The sequence below is a fragment of the Ochotona princeps genome, chromosome 12, assembly GCF_030435755.1.
Source record: "Ochotona princeps isolate mOchPri1 chromosome 12, mOchPri1.hap1, whole genome shotgun sequence".
Taxonomy (NCBI): Eukaryota; Metazoa; Chordata; class Mammalia; order Lagomorpha; family Ochotonidae; genus Ochotona; species Ochotona princeps.
The window spans coordinates 45,716,201-45,741,895 of record NC_080843.1 but is presented as its reverse complement, the minus strand read 5'-3'; the positions used below and the strand labels follow the sequence as shown (position 1 = coordinate 45,741,895).

General features: G+C 39.4%; 2 protein-coding genes across 2 annotated transcripts in view; one reads left to right on the top strand and one right to left on the bottom strand.

Moving 5' to 3' along the window:
- Nucleotides 1-25,695, bottom strand: part of GTF2F2 (general transcription factor IIF subunit 2) — a 138,279-nt gene that overhangs the window by 69,053 nt on the left and 43,531 nt on the right. The window lies entirely within an intron of this gene.
- Nucleotides 4,268-6,158, top strand: KCTD4 (potassium channel tetramerization domain containing 4). Its single transcript, XM_004577464.3, has one exon. The coding sequence runs from the start codon at nt 4,456-4,458 to the stop codon at nt 5,233-5,235; it is 780 nt and encodes a 259-aa protein (XP_004577521.1). The 5' UTR covers nt 4,268-4,455; the 3' UTR covers nt 5,236-6,158.

Here is a 25,695-nt window from a genome sequence, read left to right as displayed (position 1 = left end):
TTCAACATCTCAATACAATGACGGAGCATTCATCAGAGTGGAATCAAATAGTCACATGGTTTTTATCCACAAGCTGTGTCCAAGGAATCCTAGAAAGGTGCAAGCACTCTACGCATTATGTGATGTCGTAGACAGCCACCTAAGAAAGTTGCCATAGTGTTTGTGTTAGTCCTCTACCAGCCCCAGACAACACTAATGAGGATGAATCTTGAATTTCAAAATGAGCCTGAAGTTTTGCCAATGAAGTAGAATTGAAGTACATGGAGAAATCCCCAATTCTTAACATAAGTCAATATTACATGATACATGTTATTTTTAACAAATATACACAAAAACTAATGTAAAATATTCATGTGAATACAAAAATAAATGTTTCTCACACTCAATACTATTCAATAAAGGAAACTATGAAGAAACCAGCCATATGTTTAAAAAAAAATCTGAAGGGAGGGAGGGAGTAGATGATAGGAAAGAAGTAAGAAAGGGATAGAAGGAAGGAAGGGAAGAAAGGACAGAAAGAGGGCATGAGGGAGGGAGGGAATAAGGGAGAAAGGCAGGCAGGCAGGCAGGCAGGCAGCTTGTGAAAGGTGAAGGAAGGGCAAAGCCCAGGTCAATGACCTTGAAAATGTGAGGAAGTTCAGGGCAGGGAAACAGTAAAACCTAAAGGTGCTTCTCCAACTGTGGCTGCTTTTACTTTCTTTCTAAGAAATAGAACTAATCTTTTAAAAAGTTGGCACAGAAACAAAAATCATTTGGTAGAAGTACAGAATGTGGATAGAGAAGCACTGTGTTCTTACCAAAGGCATGAAAAGCAGTGTGTGAATTTCAAGGAGGCAGGGTTGGTGAATCCAAAGAAATAATCAAATCTTGCTATCTTACAACCAGGAGATACTTTTGTGGTAAGATCTACTTCCTTCTATGACAAGGAAGTGGCCTGGATACATAAATGGCAAGCCTATATTATGATGATGTCATGTGTAGATAATGACAGACAAAAATTCTTCCTAGTGTCCTGAAATAAGGTCTGAATAATCCACATGGTAAGAGAACAGCATTACCTTATAGTACAAAGTTTTGCCAGAATTTGATTAGGCATTGGGCTCAATTAACTATAGGCTATGCTAACACCATGGATCTATTTAAATACTCAAAGGTGGCTTATGGGCTCTTTTATATGAGTAGTTAGATGGCTCAGATAAAGGTGATAAAACTTGGTGAGCTGGCACTAGAGTGTATAAGCTAAGCTGCCTGCAGCACCAGCACTGCGTATGGGCACGTGTTTATGTCCTGGCTGCTCCATTTGTAATCTAGCTCTCTGCTTATGCCCTGGGAAAGCAGCAGAGGATGGCTCAGGTGCTTGGACCCCCACATCCACATGAGAGACACAGAAAAAAGCTCCTGGATCTCGGCCTTGGATCAGCCCAACCCTGACTATATCAGCCATATTGAGGTGGGGGGCAGGGTGAGGGTGGGGAACCAGCAGATGGAAGATCTCTGTCTCTCCTTCTCTTTCTAAATCTTTAAAAACAAATAAATAAAAGGTGATCAAACTCTAAATTAGGTTAAGATACTTAGGCCTCCACGTTTTACAATTTTAAATCCTTCTGCGTGAAAAGGCAGAACAAAGCCTCAAATCTAATGGTCAAGTTCATCTAGGAGAGCTAGTCTTTGATGCACAGGATTAAACCTTTATGCTGAAACCACTGAGCTGATTCATTGCAGTTTCTGTCTGCTGGGCAGGTGGGGGAGTAAAAAGTCACATAAACCAGGGTACATGTACTAAATTACCTTTTTAGGGCCTACAACTAAATACAAACTTAAGACCACAGAGAAGTCAAGCTAGCCTTCTAAAGAAAGGTATGTGTACCATAACAGGCAGCAATGATGAACAAAACTCCTGCAATTTCTGTGAACTGCAGTAATCTTGCCTTAATGGGGGCAATGTGGGGCAAAGGAGGTAAGGTGGGGTCTACTGGGTGCCATTTGTCAGAACACAGGAATTACTGCTTCTTAAATGCTGTAGAACTGAAGCACGTGTCTAAGTGGCTTCAGATCGGCTCAGCTCTGGCCGTTGTGTGCACTTGGAAAGTGAATCAGGACAGATCTTTTCTGTATCTCCTCCTCTCTGTATATCTGCCTTTCCAATAAAAACAAATAAATCTTAAAAAAAAAAAAAAACCAAAGGACCCCCAGCAAGGTTTTCACCATTACACTACAGCTATGTTATACTGATTCTGTCCCATAAAGATCTATAAATAAAACTGCCAGGACTGTGTTGATTTTCCTATTATATGATGCTAATGACATGCAGTAGCCATTTGTGATGAGAAATAAAATTTCTACAAATGCACTTCCAAAGTTGAGAACAATGTGTCTCAAAAAGGCATAGCCTTAGAAAAGATCCTTAAAAGAGCAAAATCAACATACACGAGATTGTCAGAACACAGGAATTACTGCTTCTTAAATGCTGTAGAACTGAAGCACACGTCTAAGTGTTGGCTGTGCCACTAGAAAGCTGTAAAGTCCCAGACAAAACACCAAAAGTTCTCCAGGATGCAATTTTATCTTTGGTAAAATGAGTAAGCTAAATTTCACGGACCAAACAATAACATAGCTATAAGAATGTTACAGCTGGGCCCGGCGGCGTGGCCTAGTGGCTAAGGTCCTCGCCCTGAACGCGCGGGGATCCCATCCAGTCCCTGCTTGTGGCCTGGGAAAGCAGTTGAGGACGGTCCAAAGCCTTGGGTTCCTGCACCTGCGTGGGAGACCTGGAGGAGGTTCCGGGTTCCTGGCTTCGGATCGGCACAGCACTGGCCGTTGTGCTCACTTGGGAAGTGACTCATCGGATGGAAGATCTTCCTCTCTGTCTCTCCTCCTCGATGTATATCTGCCTTTCCAATAAAAATAAATAAATCTTTAAAAAAAAAAAAAGAATGTTACAGCTTAGTTCTCTTGTTTAATTTCAGTGGGCTTTTGAAAATCTCAGTAACAGATAAATGATAAATGCAAAATCTGCCATAATTAATAATACATAGATTTCAATAAACGAAGAAAATATTATTTAAAGAAAATAAAGGGTATTTTTGGAAACATTTGCTCCAATACTTCAACCAGCATTAAGCTTAGTATTTTTCAGACACCTCTAATGCAATAAAGTATATACACACATCAGAGTAATATAAACCCTGTAGACTAACTTCAAAAACAAAGCAATCCTCAGAATAATTCAGTAGTTGGGAGGGGGGAACCCAAAACAAACAAAAAACAAAGTACTGAGGACAGCGTCCACATTTCTTATCACTGGGTCACCGAGTTCTAGAAATCAAAGTTCAGAACCTTAAAAATGCCTGGAACGGCAAGTTATAGCAACAGGAGGCTAAGAGGTAGAAAGGACATCACACCCACTCTATTCTGGTTCCCAAGTCAAAAAACAAAAAAGGTTAGGCGCTGGACTTCTCTTTCACCCTTTGAGAAACAGACACGGATTCGTCCATGGCATTATTTTCTAGCAGGCACTTCCATTCTCCATCTTGCTCCTATTGTTTCAAGACAAGGTGCACACATATGCAGACACACGCACAGGCACAAACACAACACAGTTACAGTATATGTTACAGTAGTCACATTTTCGTTCCATTCTGAAGCAGCTTTAGGGTAACACAAACTTGTGAATTTCCACAGGATATCTTAACTAAGAAATAAAAAGATTACTCAAAAGTTGAGGTTTTTTTTGTCTTAGGTTAAAAAAAATGATATCCTTTTGTTATGGAAGCTGTCAGGAAAATTTATTCTGATTTATTTAAATCAAACATTGTCCAAGTCAGTTTCCTATGCAAACTCAATTAAATTCAACTGCATCATCACAATGACATCTTTAAATATTCTTAGCTGTGTTTCAAAAATGAGTACTCCACTGTGAAATGTGTATTGTTTTATAGGATAGCAAATTCTATACATTTATAGTTTCTTTCAACTTAGGTTTCCTATTTATGATTCACTTTAAAAATAACACTAATTAAATGTGCATTGTTTTCAAAAGATGACCCTATTATTCAGTATTAAACCTACCTAAGAAATAATTTAAAAGCCATTTAGCAAATACTCCACATGTGACTGAAGTATTAAACATCTGTAACTGCTTAGCTGGCAAGAGGAAATTAGATTTATTCTGAGGAGCTCTCACTTGAAGGACTATGCATGAAAATCCTCTCCCAACAAATCCCTTCCCTGATACAGTTAAATGCAAATTCTCCCTCCCGTCTTACTCCAGAAAGCTCCTGCACACATAGCTGATACGCCACCTACTGCAAAGCTGAGCTGACAGCGCAGGCGATGCTGCCAGCTTTTCCATTCCCTCGCCAGGCTGGGACTGAATAAAGGCGTGTTTGTGTGGCAGTATTTCTTTCTAAAAAATCTCCAAGCCAAGAAGAACAAGCTGAAATAGCATCTTCAAAAATGGAGCGTAAAATAAACAGAAGAGAAAAAGAAAAGGAGTACGAAGGGAAACATAACAGCCTGGAGGATGCTGACCAAGGAAAGAACTGCAAATCCACACTGATGACCCTCAACGTTGGTGGATATCTATACATTACTCAGAAACAAACACTGACCAAGTACCCAGACACCTTCCTTGAAGGTATAGTCAACGGAAAAATCCTCTGCCCGTTCGACGCTGACGGTCATTACTTCATAGACAGGGATGGGCTCCTTTTCAGGCACGTCCTAAACTTCCTACGAAATGGAGAACTTCTATTGCCCGAAGGGTTTCGAGAAAATCAACTTCTTGCACAAGAGGCAGAATTCTTTCAGCTCAAGGGACTGGCTGAAGAAGTGAAATCCAGGTGGGAAAAAGAACAGTTAACACCCCGGGAGACCACTTTCTTAGAAATAACAGATAACCATGATCGCTCACAGGGACTGAGAATCTTCTGCAATGCTCCTGATTTCATATCCAAAATAAAATCTCGCATCGTGCTGGTGTCCAAAAGTAGGCTGGATGGGTTTCCGGAGGAGTTTTCCATATCATCAAACATCATTCAATTCAAATATTTCATCAAGTCTGAAAATGGCACTCGACTAGTACTAAAGGAAGACAACACCTTTGTCTGCACCTTGGAAACTCTAAAGTTTGAAGCTATAATGATGGCTTTAAAGTGTGGTTTTAGATTGCTGACCAGCCTGGATTGTTCCAAAGGGTCAATTGTTCACAGCGATGCACTTCATTTTATCAAGTAATTACCTGTGTCTTGGACAAAAGCAACAAGCATGCAGCCAGCAAGCTTTGGAAAACCACAGCATCCAAGGAATCCCAAATAACGTGTCCAGCTAGCTCTTAACTACAGAGCCCTGCTGCTAATCAATTACTGTGAGCTAACGGTATGTAAATCTTATCGCTAAAGATGTCCTTCTCCGGGGGTATTCCTGCTGTTCAGACTGGTTCACCTACAATGAAAACAGTAATCTATACACTGTAAATAAAGATGGAATGCCTTTGCTATTCGTTTTTCCTTAAGCTGTCTTTCAATTAGAATGTGTTGGGGACTTGCACAAAAAACAAGCATGTACATGATCTATTGTTGATTTAAGTTAATGGTAATAAAGCATTCTAAGGGGCCATAAGATTTAAAATCTTTACTAATCAGAAAAACCTACAAAGAAATTGAACTTGGTAAAATTAACCACTGAGGGCTAAAGAGATGTGCAAATCTACCTAAAACAAACCTATCTATATTCAAGCACAATGGATTGTAACAAAGTAATGGAGCTACTGGTTTGATTTTTATTAGCAGGCACTAACAGCCTATTCAGAGTTTCTGTATTTCAGAAGAGGATATAGGCTGAAATGGTATTCTGCTAAAAATTCCTAGAGAACTGCTTGATGACAATAAAAAAAAAAATAAAAACACTGCTAGCTTCTTTGTATTTATCATTGTGATTAAAAAGTTACATGTGTCATTTCAAAAATGAATAGACCATTGGGTGATTTTTGCACAACAGTGTATGTTACGGTAGTCCACAGGCAGACTACAGTAACTCTGGCTGGTCTTCCAAGTGACAAATATCAGCAAATCCATTTCTTTACAGGCTAGGGTGCAACACGACTCTTAATCTCAGTAGACTAAGTTGTATTAGTGGAATGACAGATTTCTTTCTCAGAATAATACTAAATATTGTTTGCTTCTCAATCTCAAAAATATTACACGAGTATCACTAAATATGAAGAGTTTTGTTCAATATTTTAATGCCAGCACCAAGTTAATTATGTCATGTTAGACAAATTATTTTTGAATTGAGTTTACATATGGCTGCTTGAAGAAAATAATCTATAAACTTTATTAGAATGTATTTCTTTCCCTTCACAAAGAGCTAAATTGTCTCTGCCATTTACTCTGGCTTCTAACAGCAAATTATCTCATAAATTAGCCCCCTTTAAAATAATTTCATTAAAAATCAAATCATTAAAACTGGTAACAAAACCTTAGTTTTTAATAAACTTCCACAATAGTTTTTTGAAAATCCTGACTGATGTTAAATTAGCAAATATGTCAATTAAGTTTGGGCACTTGTAAAAACTTAGAATACGTGAATAAAGTCAGTATTTATTCCCAAAACTGTAACTGACTTCAGTTGTAACACTAAGGTAAACATAAAACTGGCAGCACATAATAAACAAACCTTCCAAATCTGTTATATAAAAAAATTCTTATAAAAATTCATATTAAAAACAACAAACTCCACATTAACCACACAGCTTTCTTTATGCAAACTAAGCAGAGAATGCTTCTACTAAACATGTAATTATCTCTTAAGACTTTCTAAATGGCCTAATTAAGACTTAAAGAAACTATAAAAATAGGGCAAATTTATTTCAGAAATCACTAGAGTTGTTTAGATGCCATGCCAGCACTCATGATTTGATTTTTCCTTGACATTTCAAATAGGTATTAAAAAAAAGGTAGTGATTTAAAGTCAAAGTAAGGTTTTCTTTACAGATAATAAAAACAGCCCAGACATATCTTTTAACAGGCACTATACCTATTTCCTTGGAAATATCACAAATAAGGTTTTTGTATTGATTCACAAAATGAGAAGTTAACTGTTATGAAGTTATTACTGATAGAAACTTTTAAGGAAACCAGATTCAATTTTATGTAGCATTTCAAAACATTTTATCTGGCTGCACTTAATTCCTCACCAAGGTTTTGATAAATCACAACATTATTAAACAATTTAATAAGGTATAAGGAAGAATTTTTTAGAAAGATTTATTTTTATTTTTATTGGTAAGAGAGGAAGATCTTCTGACCGTTGATTCACTTCCCAAGCAGCTGCAATGGCTGTAGCTGAGCCAATCTGAAACCAGGAGGTAGGAGCCTTCCCCAGGTCTTAATGTGAGTGGAGGGCCCCAAGGCTTTGGGTCATCCTCAACCACCCTCCCAGGACACAAGCAGGGAGCTGGATGGGAAGCAGGGCTGCCAGGATTAGAACCGGCCGCCATATGGGTTCCTGGCATGTGCAAGGCGAGGACTTTAGCCACTAGGCTACTGCGCTGGGCCCAAGAAGAAAGAATTTTTGATAAAACTGATATTCACAACTTTACAATAAATGTTCTCTTAAATTAAAAATTGATTTACCTGGACATACAAATTTAAGTACCTAAATACTATGCTCTGTTCATATAGAAAATTCCTACTTTTTATTTTTCTGTCTAAAACTATTCAAAAATACCATTTAAAAAAACCTACACAAAATATCAATCACAGTGTCAGAGTGAGACCCACACAGATTTTTGTTTGCAGTCATGGAAAAATTGCTCCAATCTTTTCTCTAAAGCAAATATTGTTTCAAAGAACAAATCACAAAGTGACTATCTTTTCTAAAAAGAAGAAAAGATAGTCACCTTGTGATTTGTTCTTAGTTACAGCTGCCATGAGCCAATCATGGAATTCTTCCATACGGATTCCATACAGTGGTTCTGGTTACCATCCTTAAAATATGAAAAATAAAACCAGCTGATGGGGCCCGGTGGCGTGGCCTAGTGACTAAAAGTCCTCGCCTTGAACACGCCGGGATCCCATATGGGTGCCGGTTCTAATCCCAGCAGCTCCACTTCCCATCCAGCTCCCTGCTTGTGGCCTGGGAAAGCCACAAGGACGGCCCAATGCTCTGGGACCCTGCACCCGTGTGGGAGACTCGGAAGAGGTTCCTGGTTCCTGGCTTTGGACTGGCACGCACCGGCCCGTTGCGGCTCACTTGGGGAGTGAAACATCGGATGGAAGATCTCTGTCTCTCCTCCTCTCTGTATATCTGACTTTGTAATAAAATAAATAAATCTTTAAAAAAAATAAAATAAAATAAACACATCTTGAAAAAAAATTTTAAAAAACCAGCTAATGGCTGTTACTAAATTTTAAAATGCATAATGCAACATAAAGAATATATGAAACACAAGACTTTTCAAATAATACAAAAATTACCATCCTACATTGCAGATGACACTGAATAAGCATGTTGTTTGTGTTTTTAATTACCCAATTTCAAATACTACTTTTTTTTAAAGATTTATTTTTTATTACAAAGTCAGATACACTTTCAAGATAGCAATAGAAAGTAAGTTATTAAATCTTTTTTACTATGTGCCAAGAATCACTTTGCAAGCACACATTATCTCAATTCTCAAAAGCTCAAACAGGCCTGAGAAAGGTACTATTCATGTCTCCTTCCATGAGATGAAGTGGAACCAAGGTTCGAAGGCTAGGTTTAAGTTTCCACACCAGAATCACTCTGTCTCTATAACTCCTAGAACCTGCTTGAAAACGGTCATTCACCAAGTAGATATACAAGAGAGATATCAAAATAAAGGTTGCCTTTTTCCCCTTTCCTGGATCTCCCCCATCCTCCCCTGCTGGCAGCCCCTCATCCTGCCACCTAGGCAGGACACGTGTCCCTTCGTCTTCTCTCCCCTGGGCCTCCACTCCTGTTCCTACCCTGTAATAAATAAATAAAATAATATAATCAAGGTTTGTCTCACTTGAAACAATCCCACAATGCCTACATTCCAAAAATGTTGAGTGAAAAACTGAATTCTGAAAAAGCAAATAATCTTTTTAATGTCACATCTTATCATTTAAAGAACATGAATCATCCATCTCTCAGATTTGTCTGTTAATGAATCTAGATTTTTGCATACCAAGTTTGCAAAAAAACGAGTTAACTTTGACTTGTACAATCCATAGACTGATTATTATGAGAAAAAATACAGCACAGTGAAACACACATGAATTCTGGAGTTAGATTTAAGTTAAAATCCCATTACTGACCACCAACTTCATTACATGATCACATAAGCAAGATTCTTGATGCTTAAAAAATTTTTTGTATCTTCACAGAAAAATGAGGATAATAATGGTTATTGGAAATAGTTTTTTTGGTAAGATTTAAATTCATTTCAGAATTGTATAGGAAGAACTTCCATTCACAGGCCTTCAACAAAAGCATTGTTATCTGGTACTTTCATGACATAAACACAAATAATGGACAAAACTGCATATTTACATTAATTAGGCTTTCTACATGGTCATGAACAAAAAGGGGAACTTTCAACAAACTCATGCTTAGTTCTATGACAAATATTAAAAGACACAAGAATGTAAATTGTATCAAGCAAACATTTTCATTAGTTTAAAAATACACACTATGAGCTTCCTTAGACTTTATTTTCTAGCTTCATGCTAAAATCTTAAAAAAAAAAACAAACAAACCCATAGCTACTATTTCATCAGCTATTTAAAATCTGTCAGTTGTAATACTTCTAATGTAATCTTAAAACAAGTTTAACTGGAGCAGGGCACTGTGGCATAGTGAAGCTGCCACCTGCCATACCAGCATCCCATATGGACAACAGCTGATGTTCCAAATACTCCACTTTTGAAACAACTTCCTGCTAATGGCATGGAAAAAGCAGCAGGTGTTTCAAATGTTTGGGGCGCCTGCCCATGTGGCAGACCTGATAGAGGCTCCTAGATCCTGGCTTCAGACAGGTCCAGGACAAGTAACTGTGGTTCCCTGTGTAGTAAGTAAGCCATTGGAGGGAAGATCTCTCTTTCTCTGCCCCTCCAACTCTGAAACTCTTTCAAATTAATTAAAAAAAAAATTTAAAGATATGCTTATTGGGCCCAGCGTGATAGTATAGTGGTTAAAGTCCTCGCCTTGAACACGCCACGATCCCATATAGGTGCTGGTTCTAATCCCGGCAGCCCTGCTTCCCATCCAGCTCCCTGCCTGTGGCCTGGGAAAGCAGTCAAGGCCTTGGGACCCTGCACCCACGCGTGGGAGACCCGGAAGAAGCTCCTGGCTCCTGGCTTTGGATCGGTTCAGCTCCAGCCGTTGCAGTCGCCTGGGGAGTGAACCAATGGATGGAAGATCTTCCTCTCTGTCTCTCCTCCTCTCTGTATATCTAGCTGCCTTTCCAAGAAAAATAATCTTTTAAAAAAAAAAAGAAATGTTGACAATTCAGACCAGATTTTTTTTAAAAAAAGATATGCTTATCTAAGAAACTATGATTAAATATCTTAAACTGCAATGGTGGTATTAGGGTTAAAATTACAGCACCTGAATCATAATTATCCTTGCTAATGAAAACAGATGTAATAAGGACTACCCAAAGCAGCATGTAGCTGAGAAATTGCTTGTATTTACCTTTGAAAACTATAGTTGCTTTTTCTGTAGTAGGCTTATCTTCTTAATCACGTTGTGCTTAAGCCAACATTAAAATTAATTTAATTTTGTCAAAACACCAATGAAGTAATGATTAAAAAAAAGTATGTACTGGGCAGAGATAAATATCTAAGATTCAATCTGAAATGTGCCTGAGGTTATTTATAAGTAAGTGATTTATATTCCTATTTATTTTCTTGCAAAAATACACAATGATTCAAGATCTACATTGTTAATAAAGGTTAGATGATCAGTAGAGAAAAATATCAAAGACATCTACAATTGATAGGAGATTCTTAAGAGTATATTTTAGTCTTACAAATCTGTTTACATTTAATGGATAGATCATATTTGCATATATTTATTAACCAACATTTTTTTTTTTAAAAAAAGATTTATTTATTTATTTGAACTCCAAAGTAACAGAGTGGGAGATCTTCCATTCACTGATTCACTCCCTAGATGGCTACAATGGCCAGGCCTGTGCTACACTGAAGCCAGGAGCTCAGAAATCCATCTGGGTCTCCCATGTGGACTGAGGGGCTCAAACACCTGAGCCAGCAGCTACTGCTTCCCGAGACACATCAGCAGGAAGCTGGAATAGAAGCAGAACACCTGGGACTCGAACCAGAAACTTCAACGTTGGATGCAATCATAAGCACTGGCTCAACCTGCTTCACCACAATACCTGGCCAGAGGGAAGCAGGCTTTACTAAAATGTTGTTTTGGTTCCCAATTAAATTTCCCTCTCCTTTTTCTATGTCTTAAAGGAAATTCGGATATCGGGTCAAAAGAGGAAGTTCAATTATACATCTTGCAATTACAAAACAAAGTATTGTATATATTACAAAAATCATTAGATGACAGATATAGAGAAAATAAAAGTTATGCTTGAACAAACCAAAAGAATTTAAAATTTCATCAGTTAAAATTGAGATATTCGGGCCCGGCGGCGTGGCCTAGCGGCCGGGGTCCCATATGGGCGCTGGTTCTAATCCCAGCAGCTCCACTTCCCATCCAGCTCCCTGCTTGTGGCCTGGGAAAGCAGTTGAGGATGGCCCAATGCATTGGGACACTGCACCCGCGTGGGAGACCCGGAAGAGGTTCCTGGTTCCCAGCATCGGATTGGCACAGCACCGGCCTGTTGTGGCTCACTTAGGGAGTGAATCATCGGACGGAGGATCTTCCTCTCTGTCTCTCCTCCTCTGTATATCTGACTTTGTAATAAAATAAATAAATCTTTTAAAAAAAATTGAGATATTCAGTGAAGCCAAAAGCTATGTATGCAGTAAGTAAGATTCTCACACTTGATCTTAGCCAAAAGGCCGAGAAGCAATCGTAAGATTCTCAAATTCCATCCAGCATCTAAATAAAAGATGGGATTTTTAAATTTTTGGGCAATTTTTTTAGTTCACTCTATTTTTAAAAATGAATGTAAACTGAGACTTGAGTTGTGATATAATGGGTTAAACAATTGCTTGCAATGCTGGCATCCCAAATCGGATCATTAAGTTAAGTCCCAGCTGCTCTGCTTCCAATCCAGCTTTCTGCTAATGTGCCTGGGAAGACAGCAGAAGATGGCCCAAGAACTTGGGCCCCTGACACCCACATGGCAGAGCAGGAAGCAGTTCTTTCCTTGCTCCTGCTTTGGCCTAGCTCAGACCTGGCTGTTGCAACCATTTGAGGATTGAACTAGTCGACAGAAGATCTCTCTGCCACTCTGCCTTTCAAACAAATGTTGATTTTTAACAATTAATTTAAGAAAAGGTTTTCTGATTTAAGGCACTGGCAATGAAAAGCAGCTACAAATTTCAACATCAAAGTTTAAAAAAAATAAAGTTACTAATGCCACTAACGGATTACGCTAAAACCTCTTCTAAGAAACTGTAGATTTTCCAAGAATGGAACAGTCCCACCTATTTACCTACATCTTTCCTGCCAGGAAATCATTTTTAATTTTAAGTGCCAGGCTTTATTTTAAACAGATCAGTCCTCTGGGGGAAGTTTGATGCGAGTTGAAAGAGCTATGTGCGAAGTGCTGGTGGATCTGATCCTTTAGCTGAAGAGGTCTGGTATGGGCTGAGGTGTTGCCCTGCACTGAGCACTTAGAAGAATTACTAGATACCCTTTACAGCCCCCAACACAAAACATTCTCAGGAGGTCCTGGGGTAGGGATTACTAATCACTACCTGATGCACTCTCTCACCTTCTTGGTTAGAACCACAGCCTGATTTGTGCTGGCACCAGCACCCAGAGTGTTTTTATTCATCTACGGCTGCTAGGTATCACCAAGGTACTAAATTCTTTCGGACATGCTCCTGTAAAGAGTCACAAAGTTGGCTGAGCTCCTTGCCTTCCTGGGGCCTCCATTTTGGTGCCTGTGATGTCGATGTGATGCCTGTAACTACAGCAGTGTCGTTGGATCACTTGGAGAAGTTATAAGCCAATGACAACAGAGAGCTGACAGCCACGAAAGCACCAAGTGTTCCTTAGAATGTCCTTTACAGAGAGAAAACTGCGTTTAAGTCATGCAAAGAAGGCAGCTATGTTTAAGTCACATTAAATTGAGTTGTCGCTTAAAATAGTGAACTCTGACAGAGGTAGGTAGTGTGAGAACCCAGATCTTACAGATGAAAAGAGAGACTCACAGTCACACAGCTAGGAAGAAACCTTTAAAGTGCCCATCTCTTAACCATTCTGCTATACTGCCTTCAGGCTGCACTGGAAGTGAGAACCTCAGCAGAGCAGGAGGGCATTGAAAACGGGCAAAATGAAGCTGAAGGCAGGTCAGCAGCTCAACTCCGTAGTCTAGGCACAAAGAGCCAGCTTTTTTTTTTTTTTTTAAACATAACAGAACAGATAGCTAACATAAAGGGAGCTGGGCCTGCCTGGTGAGTATGCAGCCCATTTCTGAGACCTGTGGAAGCACAACCAGAAAAGGGGAACAGTGCCTGGAAGATGAGGGAGAGGAATTCTGTCCAGAAAAGACATCTCTGTGAGCCGGCCAGACTTCCTCATGCACACAGAATCATTACTCGATTGAATCCGGGAGAACATCTTCCAACAGGGAGTAACTAACATAGATTTCTAAAAATGAACTACAATTCTTCCAGAGAACATCTAACAAAGAAAAAAGGAGTATCTTTTAAGTAAATATGAAGAGGAAAGGCATTTAAGTATTAAGTAAGCCCGGGAATAACTATAGATTTCAGAAATCTACTGTCCCTGCTTTGGAAGTGGTGATGTGGAAAGAGTATAACCCTGTTTTCCTAACACACCAAGCATTTTTTTAAGATTACTTTAAAATTTATTATTTTTTTTAATGGAAAGGCAGCTATATAGAGAGAAGGAGATACAGAGAGAAAAATCTTCCATCTGCTGGTTCACTCCCCAAATGGCCACAATGGCTGGAGCTAAGCCAATCTAAAGTCAGCTTCCTTTGGGCCTCCCATGTGGGCACAGGGTCCCAAGGCTACAGGCAGGGAGCTAGATGGGGAGTGGAGCAGCCACAATACGAACAGGCACCCAGATGGGATCTTGGTGTGTGCAAGGGATGAACTTTGACTAGTAGGTTACTGCACCGGGCCCTACCACATCAAGCAAATTTTAAAAAATATTAAAGGACCCACAATATCTTGAGTGTTTTGAGTTTTTTCTAGTCATCTGGAAATAAAAAAGAATACTGAAAAGAACTGTAGTTCTAGCAACTGAATTTGTACAAGGGAGGGGAACAGACACGGCAATTTCTGAGAAAAAGTAAGGTATGAATGAAGAAACTCACAGAGCTCCTTCCAAGCAGAGAGAGGTGCACAAGACTAACCAGTCGGAGACTCATCTGCTCCCTAAGTAGCTGCATTATTATCTCCAGTTTTCCAAATCAAAACACTTTTGTCAATACTTAAAACAATTGGGCAGTTTGCCTCAATAGTATGACTATAGGAACACCAAGAAAAGCTGCAGAACGATTTTGTACACACAAACTAAAATTCTGGTGGCTGAAAGTTACATACTATTTTGTTAACAACAACAACAAAAAAGACATTACAAATGACCCAAAGAACAATACTAAGTAAATTTTCCTGACTTAAACAGCTGAAATATGATGGCTCCTGAAACAGAAATTGAGAACTTCTCGCTTTTGTGAACAGTTGTTTGGATATTTCCAACTTCTTTTGCAAGCTAGCTAGAGATTTACTGAATTTCAAGTCCCATCTGTAGTTGCCTTGGCAGGCCCCAGACCAAATGAGTCTGTGGGTCTCATAAGGCCCTGAGGCTGAACATTACCAACCCCTCTAGGCAACAGCACTTTATCTGTAGGTTAATAAATTGATTTTCATATTTACCTTTGAAAATTGTTTTTGTATCACACAGCTTTGTAAGACAAAACGTGGAACTATTGTTTGGACAGTTATCTAACATGTATTTTCCAATAACTTTAAATGACTCAAAACACAAAAATACTCTCAGAGCCCATTAGAAACATAAATAATAATATCCAACAAGACTAATACAGATAAATAGCTCTGACCATCACAATGAAACCCAAGTATCTTTTAGTAGTTACTTACATTGCATTAAATAACTAAAACAAAATAGCGGTAGATAGGAAAGTGCTTGTATTCTAAAGTGCTCTAAGAAACATCTGACAATTTAGGTCCTACCAATCTTTCATAAAACCAAAGAGAATTATAGCACCAATGGTAGTGAACACTGCTGAACAGAACAACACCCAATTAAAGTTAATAACACCATCTTTGCCTGAACACTAAATGGTATACAATAATGTGACACAGGAGAAAATAATTTTTACAATTCTGTTTTAAAAACATATTGATCACTGGTTTAAAAATTTTCTCTGTAGCCTGGGCTAGAACCTTTAATTGTTCATCTCGGCTCAAAATTCTAGTCCAGGCTTTTATGAACAAGTATTTTATAAGCAGAATAATAAAAATATAAGATAAGCATAAAACAAAATAAATTTTAAAAGATGACAGAGTTACTAATTTTTTACAGAGCAGTAACTAGTGCCAAGTGCCTTGCTAGAAATCATGTGTGATTTACAAAGGGGAAAACTGAAGCTTAGCAAAGAAGTGAGCCTAGTGCTTCAGAACCAAGAATGAGGGACTGAGGGGAGACGAGGCTCAAAGACTCACTCTCCACAACTATAACAGATGTACATTCCTCAACCTAAATCTGTCCCTGGATTTAAAAAGCACAAAACAGGCATTGTTTTCCATTTATACCATAAATATAATTCAGAAGTAAGATGCCTGGACCAACTAAAACTTATTTTTAAGGTTGATCTTCTAATTACTGCTTCACTTACCAAATGCCCACAACAGCGAAGGCTTGGCATACTGATGCCAGGAGCTAAATGTCAATCTGGGTTTCCCATGTGGGTGTCAGGGAACCAAACACTTGAGCAATGCCTCCTGCCTCCTGGGTAGGCTGTACTACAGACTAAACCCGGGCACTCTGTATCAGGGGCAGGCATACAAAGAGGCATCATTCACTGCGCCAAAGGTCCAGCCCTGACTTACCAGGTGTTTTAACAGCACTGACACTCCTTAAAATTACTGTGACTTAGCAAGTACATTTCAAATTACCATTAGCCAAAATGAAAAACCATTTCCTTTCTGAAGCTGCCAATACACAAGAGAGGAAGGTACATGCACAGAACTGATGCCACAATATTCAAAATAACACTTTTGTTCTCAGAACAATGTGACAAAAGGCTAAAAGACTGGCAATGTGCTAATACAAAAACATACTTAAAGAAAAAATTGTGCCTTCTTTAAGTCACTACACCTTTCCACAGAAATCATTAAGACAGACAAGGAAGAATCAGCTAGGGCAAATACATCAAAGCAACATATCAAGATAATTTGGATGACAGATATCAAATATAAACAATTTATGGAAATAATTTTTAACAGTAAAATATTCATTTTGCTAAAAATGCAATTTTTGAGAAAAACAATCATTTTACATGATATAAGCAATATGACAAAATTAGAGCAAAGACTACAATTAAGAGAAAAATATGTATTATTTTTAAAATCAGATTTCAACAACGGAAATAAATAGAGGAAATAAAAGGAAGAGAGAAAACAAAGGTATTGTTCAATAAGTAACCCAATACGTAACAAGCATTCAGTGTATACAGCTAGTTAGAAAAATAAACATTAAGCAGCTGGAACTCCTTAAGGATTAAAACATATGATATTATAAAAAATAAGAATATTATAATTATAAATCTAAAATAGAAATAGCAAGGATAGATCTAAAGTATAGATCAAAATTGTAAATGATGGACTGGAACAGAAACTACGCATACGTTATGAAATACTTCCATAACTTCTATGTTAAAAATATTGTGAAAGTTGAAATCTGGACAAAAAATGAAAATAAACAATATAAAAATTAAGTAGTATTATCAGAAGACAGTATGAATTTGTTTATAATTAATACTAAGATTAAACAATTGAGAAAATAATTGTAGAGTGCTAACCTTTAAAACATTGATAATGCCATAATTTAACCAATAAAAGCTGAAAAGCGTGTTTCAAGGAAAATAATTTTCTAATTTTTGTTAACAGAATCAGCAGATTGTCAAAACATGGAACATAAATTAGAAACTGGCAACATGATGACTTTAGCGCTTTAATTTTCTCCCCTTATGGACTCTTGCACCTTTGACCTGTAATTCTTATTTATTCCTAGTTTGCTGCAAACAGTCTGGTTATATACTCCAGCAGTCTGGCATACCCAGACACTTGGGCTCCTTTTTACACTTGGACAAGTTTTGAGCTTCGACAAATTACACAGTCACCTAGATTCTTTCCTCTGGACTATAAAGAACCTGGTGCGTGGATTAATGAGATTCGGACAGGATGTCTGAGGATCACTCCTAAAGGTCATCTCTCGGTCCTTAGCACTAACACTCTCAGGCAGAGGCGGAGTCTACTTCCTTTCCTTTTCCTTGAATCTGGGTTGGCCGGTAACTAGTTATGATCAACTGACTACAGAAGAAATAAGGCAATAAGAGTTCTAAACCTAGCCCTAGCGAGACCCAGCAGCAGCATTTCTCTCACTTGGGAAACAGCTTGGAAAAAGCTTTCCTATGAAACGGGTTAGACTTCGGAACAATGTGTACTGGAGCGCCCCTGAGGGAACAATCAAGGTGCACTCATCCCAGCCCCAGCCTCCAAGAATAAGTGAGTCAGTCTTGGATACGGCACATGTACTCCAGTCCAGGCTAGTCCAAACTACCCACATATTCATACAAGTCATTATTTTTAAGCTTCCAGTTTGGGTGTGATTTGTTACACAGTAATCAATTATTAAAACAGTTCATCAGATTTGGTAATGATCTCAAATACCAAGTGGAAGCAAGTATAAATTCTTTAGAAGAAAATCCTTTCCTTGAAAGTTACATGTTAGTCATATAAATAATTTTACACATATGATATCAAAAAACATGGGGCCAGTGCTATGGCACAGTAGGCTAAACTTGCACCTGTACTGCTGACATCACATATGGACACTGGTTTGAATTCTGGCTGCTACACTTCCGATCCAGCTAATGGACTGGGAAAGCAGAGAAGGATGGCTCAATGTCCTTGAGCCCCTGAACCCATGAGGGAGACCTGGAAGAAGTTCCTAGTTCCTGGCTTCGGATCCAACTAGCTCCTGTTGTTGTGGCCTTTGGGGAGTGAACAAATCGACGGCAGTTCTGTTTCCTGAGCTTCTCTCTAAAACTGCCTTTCAAATAAAAATAAATTTTTTTTTAAAGATTTATTGTTATTGGAAAGCTGGATATACAGAGAGGAGGAGAGGCAGAGAGGAAGATCTTCCTTCCCATGATTCACTCCCCAAGTGAGCCACAACGGGCCGGTGTGCGCCAATCCGATGCCGGAAACCAGGAACCTCTTTCGGGTCTCCCACGCGGGTGCAGGGTCCCAATGCATTGGGCCATCCTCGACTGCTTTCCCAGGCCACAAGCAGGGAGCTGGATGGGAAGTGGAGCTGCCGGGATTAGAACCGGCGCCCATATGGGATCCCGGTGTGTTCAAGGCGAGGACTTTTAGTCACTAGGCTACGCCATCGGGCCCTAAAAATAAATCTTTAAAAACATACCAATGAAACTAGATTCTGAGGTTAGGCATTCAGCTGAGCAGCTTAAGTCACTGCTACACTGTATCATTTCATGTCATGTCAGAGTGCCTAGTGCAAGTCCCTGGTACTCTACTTCCAACCCAACTTCCTGCCACACACATAAGGCAGCGATAAAGGCTCAATTACAAGTGGGAGACTTAGGTAGAGGATCCTGGCTGCGTGGCCATTTGAGAAGTGAGCCAGCAGATGGAAGCCTCTACCCCTAAAATAAAATGAAAATAAATAAAACCCTTGAAAGGAAGAAAAGAAAGGAAAGGAGAAAGAGAAGAATAAAGGGAAAGGAAGAAGAAAGAGAAGGGGAAGGGAAAGGAAGGGATGGAAAAGGAAGGGAAAGGTGAAACACAACTAGAGTCTGAGGTGGGTATTCACTACAGTACTTTCAAAAAAGATTTATTTATTTTTATTGGAACAGCAGATATACAGAGAGGAGGAGAGACAGAGAGGAAGATATTCTGTCTGATGATTCACACCCCAAGTGGCCCCAACAGCTGGAGTTGAGCCGATTCAAAATCCCGGGAGCGAGGAACCTCTTCCAGGTCTCCCACGTGGGTGCAGGGTCCTAAGGCTTCGGGTCATCCTCTGCTGCTTTCCCAGGCCACAAGCAGGGAGCTGGATGGGAAGCAGAGCCGGTAGGATATGACCTAACGTCCATATGGGATCCTGACGTGTGCAAGGTGAGGATCTTATCCACTAGGCTACCAAGCCAGGTCCACAGAACAGTGTGTAAACTGCTTGGAACACCTGCTCTGGCTCTGTTTCCAAGCTAGTTTCCTGCTAATACATGTCCTGATTCAGTAGGTGATGACTAAAGTACTTGGGCTCCAATAACGCATGACAGAGACCCAGATGCAATTTTGGGCTCTTCAGTCTGGCCCAATCCTGGCTATTTAAGTCATCTGGGGCATGAACCAGCAGATGGAAGTTATGCTTTTGTTTCTGTTTCTCTGTTTCTGTACACATCAAATAAATAAAGAAAAACTGGTTTACTTAACTAAGTACCAGTGAAACAATCCACAACTAAGAGATCATAAAAACTTCAGGGCCTAGCACTGCAATGAAATGGGTAAACTTCCAGCTGTGATGCTGGCATCCCACTTCAGAACCCTAGTTCAAGTCCTGGTGACTCCCTTTCCAATCCAGCACCCTATAAACGTGCCAGAGAAAGCAGCAGAGGAGAATGGCTCAAATACTGGCCACCCAGATAGGAAACCCAGAAGAAATTCCAGGCTCCTGGCTTTTGCCTGGACCAAGCCCTGGCCTTTGCAGCCATTTGGGGAGTGAACCAAGCAGATGGAAGCTCTCTATCTCTCTGCTTTCCAGATAAAACAAAATGTTCAATAAATCCCAGTCAACTTCAATAAAAACAGTCCAAAAATAGACACACAGGGGGAATTTTAAGTAGCTACAGGAAACAGAAAAGGCACATTGCCTCAACGCAGCAGCACAACACTAACAGCAGAACTTCAAACCCCAAACCACGGAAGACTACGGACTATCTTCAGTTGATAACAAACTACCATTTTTTTCCAGTTCTGCAACTCAACTCTATTATTTCTCATGACACAGTTTTGTAAGTACAGGGATTCCTCTCTCCCCGTTTCATTCTTCCCTCCTTGTTTTCCTCTCAATAACAGACTACCTTTATACTAGGCATCCCCTTGGTATTCCCAAGGATGAAAACCTCTTGCTGTGCCTTCTTCCATAAGATTTCCCAATTTCATGCTTCAACAACAAATCTAACCAAAAACATGTTTTAAAGTCCAGCTTTTCAGGACAAGGCCACACACATCCAGAGAAAACCCAGAGCAAGGAAGGCCATGCCCTGATGCTTGGGTGTGTGCAGAGGATCGAAGCCTGGCCAGGCCTTTCTACAACATCAGCTTTCTCCTCGTATAACCGCTCCCCATCCCTAATAGAGGAGGCCGATTTGAGACATTCCCCTGCTTCCTTACGTATGAGTAGCAGCAATACTAATAACAGTCCAACAAAAAATACCAATGACCAGTATCTGGAATGGAAATGAAGCTATTGCACATTCTTTAGACATAAGAAAAATAAGCAGAAATTTGTAACACTGAGTTCAACAATTTAGATGAAATGAGGGAATTTCAGAAAATTGAAGCTGACACAAGAATATATAGAAAATTCAAATAGTCTTAGAACTAAGGAAACCTCCATGTCAAGCACTGTGAAGGTTCTGAAATTTCTCTCTACTTGTTGGCCTGCTCTAGTTTTTGCAAGATGCTGACAAGACATAAAATTCATAGGTCAGGGAAAAAGGACATTTTTACTCACAGCAAAGTAAGCAGCACGAACTTCATGTTTATGCCATTTCCTTTTGCCCTTCAAAGTCTTCATGAGAGAAAGAGCAGTCCACGAGGACGCCAGAGTCATCCTCTGGCATGCCAGAGTGGGTTTCTAACAGCTTGGGAATACCAATATTAGGGAAGGCCCAATCTTACAGAGGGGCTAAAAAGTACATCCATCCATTTTTCTCCCTGTAGGAAGATGTCATTTCTACTTTTCAAGCTTTTCTGCTATTGAGCCACCCTTGGGTGGGGGTGGTGGAAGGACTATCACAAGATGCACAGAAAAGTCATAGGTATGTCCATCAATACTCCACCAAGAGTGAAAATAAGCCCACAAAGAACATCTCAAGGCCATTTAGCTTAATCAGTGAATTCTGCTAAACAGTTAAGCCAAAAATAAAGACAAGTCTTACATAAATTTCTGTATTTCTCTTCTGGAAATACAGTAAGAAGGCATTTCCTCATCTGGTTTTATGAAGCTGGTACAATGCTGATGCCAAAACAAGGAAAAATGAATTAATAAGCCCAATGATGAGTGAGTTTGAAGATATCCATGCTTCAGGTGGAAACTTAGTTCACAATAAAGCTGGCACTATACTCATACAGAAGAGAGAAACAATGGTATGAGAAATGCACAACACTCACCCACATGGAAGAAAAATATGTAAAATTTGACTTCCATTTCACACCACACAGAAAAAACAGTTTCAGGTAAACTACAAACATAAATATAAAAGAGTATACAAAAAATCTTCTAGAACATGATAGAGAAAAATATCTTTATGAGCTCAGGGGCTATAAAGTCTCTTAAATGAGAAAACAAACAGCACAAAACATGAAAATCAAGAGTGACAAACTAGAGTACATTAAAGATAAATTATGTGGGCCATGTGTGATAGCTTAGTGGCTAAAGTCCTCGCCTCGCATGTGCTGGAATCCCATATGGCTATTGATTCTAATTTCAGCAGCCCTGCTTCCCACCCAGCTCTCTGCTTGTGGCCTGGGAAAGCAGTTGAGGACGGCCCAAAGCCTTGGGACCCTGTACCCTCGTGGGAGACCTGGAGGAGGGTCCAGGTTCCTGGCTTCGGATTGGCTCAGCTCCGGCCACTGCAGCTGCTTAGGAAGTGAATCATTGGATGGAAGATCTTCCTCTCTGTATATCTAACTTTCCACCTTGTCTCTGTATATCTGACTTTCCAATAAAAATAAATAAATCTTTAAAATAAGTTATGTACACCAAGAAATACTTTCGGGAGCTGGCTTCTGATTGAACTCCCTGGTAAAGAATTTGGGAAAGAAGCAGATGATGGCCCAAGTACTTGGGCTTCTGCCACCAAATGGGAGACTATGAGAGTGAATTTCAGGCTCCTGGCACAGCCCAACCATTGCAGCCATTTGGAAAGTGAACAACAAGATAGAAAATATTCTCTCTCTCCTTCTCTAGTCCCTTCCCTTTCCCCTTCTATGTCAACTTACTTCTTTGTTGCTCTGCTTGTCAAATAAATCAATAATTAAAAAATTTTATGCATAAAGGTATACAAGTACAAATGTAATAGAGCTGTTAATAAGCTCAAAATTGTAAACAAAACTACACTCACTAACAGTAACAATCAGTTACCGACATTAAATAATACTTTGCAATGCAGCACAGAAACAGAATGAATCACTGCTACATATAATATGGATTTGGTATTAAAAAAAAAACTAGTGCTCTTTCAAAAACTTCGATAAAACGCTGGCACACACTGTATGAGGTTATTTATATAACAATTTGAAAACAGGCAAATTAAAATATCTTGTAGAAGAATGAAGGATTTAGTACTGAAACTATGAAAGAAAAATAGTGATTATCATAAATGTCAATGATAATGGTTATCAGTGTAGCAAAAGGAGTAAGTTGTGATTAAGATGGACTCTGTAAGACTAAACTAATCCATCTTTTTTTGTGGTAACATTTTCAAAAGAATATTTTAAAAACTATCTAACTCTTCTTTTAAAACCAGTTATGCTGAAACAGAGTTTGCCACTTACAAAATTTACATGGCAATTACCACATAATCTAGCAAAGGAACTCATCTTAGTGAAACAAAACCTTATGTTTGGGCTTGGCACCATAGCCTAGTGACTAAAGTTCCCATCTTGTATGTGCTGGGATCCCATGTGGGCGCCGGTTTGTGTCCTGGCTGCTCTACTTCCCATCTAGCTCCCTGCCTGCGGCCTGGGAAAGCAGTCGAGAATGGCCTAAAACCTTGGGACCCTTAACCTGCACAGCAGATCCAAAAGACGCTTCTGGCTTCGGACTGGCTCAGCTATGGCTGTTGCAGCCACTTGGGGAGTCAACCAGTGGATAGAAGATCTTTCTCTGTAAATCTGACTTTCCAATAAAAGGAAATAAATCTTAAAAAAAAAAAAAGCTTACATTTACACAAACATCTATTCACAAATCACAGCACCCTTATTTGCAATAACCACAAATTAGAAACACCCCCTCAGGAGGAGCCAGTAACTGTAGTACATCCACACCGTGAAATACTTAGCAACAGGAGAAATGAACTTTCACTGGACCACACAAAATCTCGGATGAATTCTTGGGGAATGCAGGCTAATGTGATATTCGTCCACATAATACCTGCATGACACTTTTTAAAAACACAAAATTATAGGGGAAAAAAAGAAATCTTTGGTATTCAAGGGTTAAAGATGGGCTCAGGGAAGGCAGAACTGTTACAAAGGGAACTTCATGGTGATGGATGTATTCTGAACCTTGAATATGGTGGTAGGGAAATGAAAGTCCATGTGATCAAACTGCAGAGAACTAAACACACACACACACACACACACACACACACACGCAAATAAACATAAGTAAATCTGGGGATATGGGAATAAGATCAGTAGACCACACAGATGTCAATATCAATGCCAGTGGATTGCACAGAACAATAGATTATAGAGTTCTGCAGTGTTACCAATGGGGAAAACAAGGTAAAGAGTATATTGGATTTCTCTCTCTCTCTCTTTTTAATTCATTGCTTTATTTGAAATGCAGTTACAGACAGAAAGAAGAGGAGACAGAGATCTTTAATTGGCTGGCTCACTACTCAAATGGTCAAAACTGCCAGGACTGGGCCAGTCTGAAGCCATGTACCAGGAGCTGCTTCTGGGTCTCCCACAAGGGTGCAGGCACCCAAGGACTTGAGCCATCTTCTGTGTTTTCCCAGGTACATTACATCAGAAAAGGAGAAGTCAGTACTCAAACTGGCACCCCAACGGGATGCTAGGACTGTGGGCAGTGGTTTAACTGTTTGCACTACAGCACTGGATCTTTCTATTACTTTTTACAACTGCATATGAATCTGCAATCATCCCCGAATAAAAAGTTTAGTTAAAAAAAATAACAAAACAAGGGCTGGCGCCACTTCAGGTCCTGCTGCCTGGTGATGCACCTGGGAATGTAGCAGAATATGGCCCAAGTACTAGACTTCCTGCCACCCATGTGAGGAGAACATGGGGGAGCTCCTGGATTCAGCCTGGCCCAGCACTGGCTACTGCAGCCATTTGGAGAGTGAACCAGTGTGCCTCTCCTCCTCCTGAAGCTCTGCCTCCCAAAGATACACAATAAACCTTAAAAGCCCCATACACATGCAGTTTCTGTCTCCATTACCTTGTTTCTACACCTCTGCATCTCTACGATGCATAGTATAGATAGAACCACCTAACTGACATACAGAGTAACTGCTTATTTCTTGGTGGGGGAACTCCAGATGATACATATGTTCCTATTAATAATACTTCTCTTTGTATAAAGAAATAGCATCATCCACTATTTTAAAGGGACCCTGCACCCACATGGGGGACCCAGAGGAGGCTCCAGGCTCCTGGCTTTGGATTGGCTCAGCTCCGGCTGTTGTGGTTACTTAGGGAGTGAATCAGTGCATGGAAGATTTTTCTCTCTCTGTTCCTCTCTGTATATCTGACTTTCCAATAAAAAAGTACATTTTAAAAAAAAGGCAATATTGGGCTCGGCAGCGTGGCCTAGTGGCTAAGGTCCTCGCCTTGATCCCATATGGCCGCTGGTTCTAATCCCGGCAGCTCCACTTCCTCTCTATCTCTCCTCCTCTCAGTATATCTGACTTTGTAATAAAAATAAAATAAATCTTTTAAAAAAAAGGCAATACAAGTTTTATATTCTTAAAATTATAAAGTTTTGAACATTAAAGATGTATGTAAATAAAAGACATGCTAATGGCTCAAAAAATTTACACTGATAAGAAGGAAATATTTTGTGAACTGATCTATGGATTCCACAATCCTACCACACCAAGTTGGCCTGTGTGCAAGGTAATCCTAAAATCTACAGGAAATTTATGGGAATCAGAGTAGTCACACATGTGAAAGATAAAGAGCTCAGTTTCTCAGTTGAAATTTACTGAACAAAGCTGTAAGTCCTCAAGGCTATAGGCACATAAGGATAGGTAACACAGAGCCATGG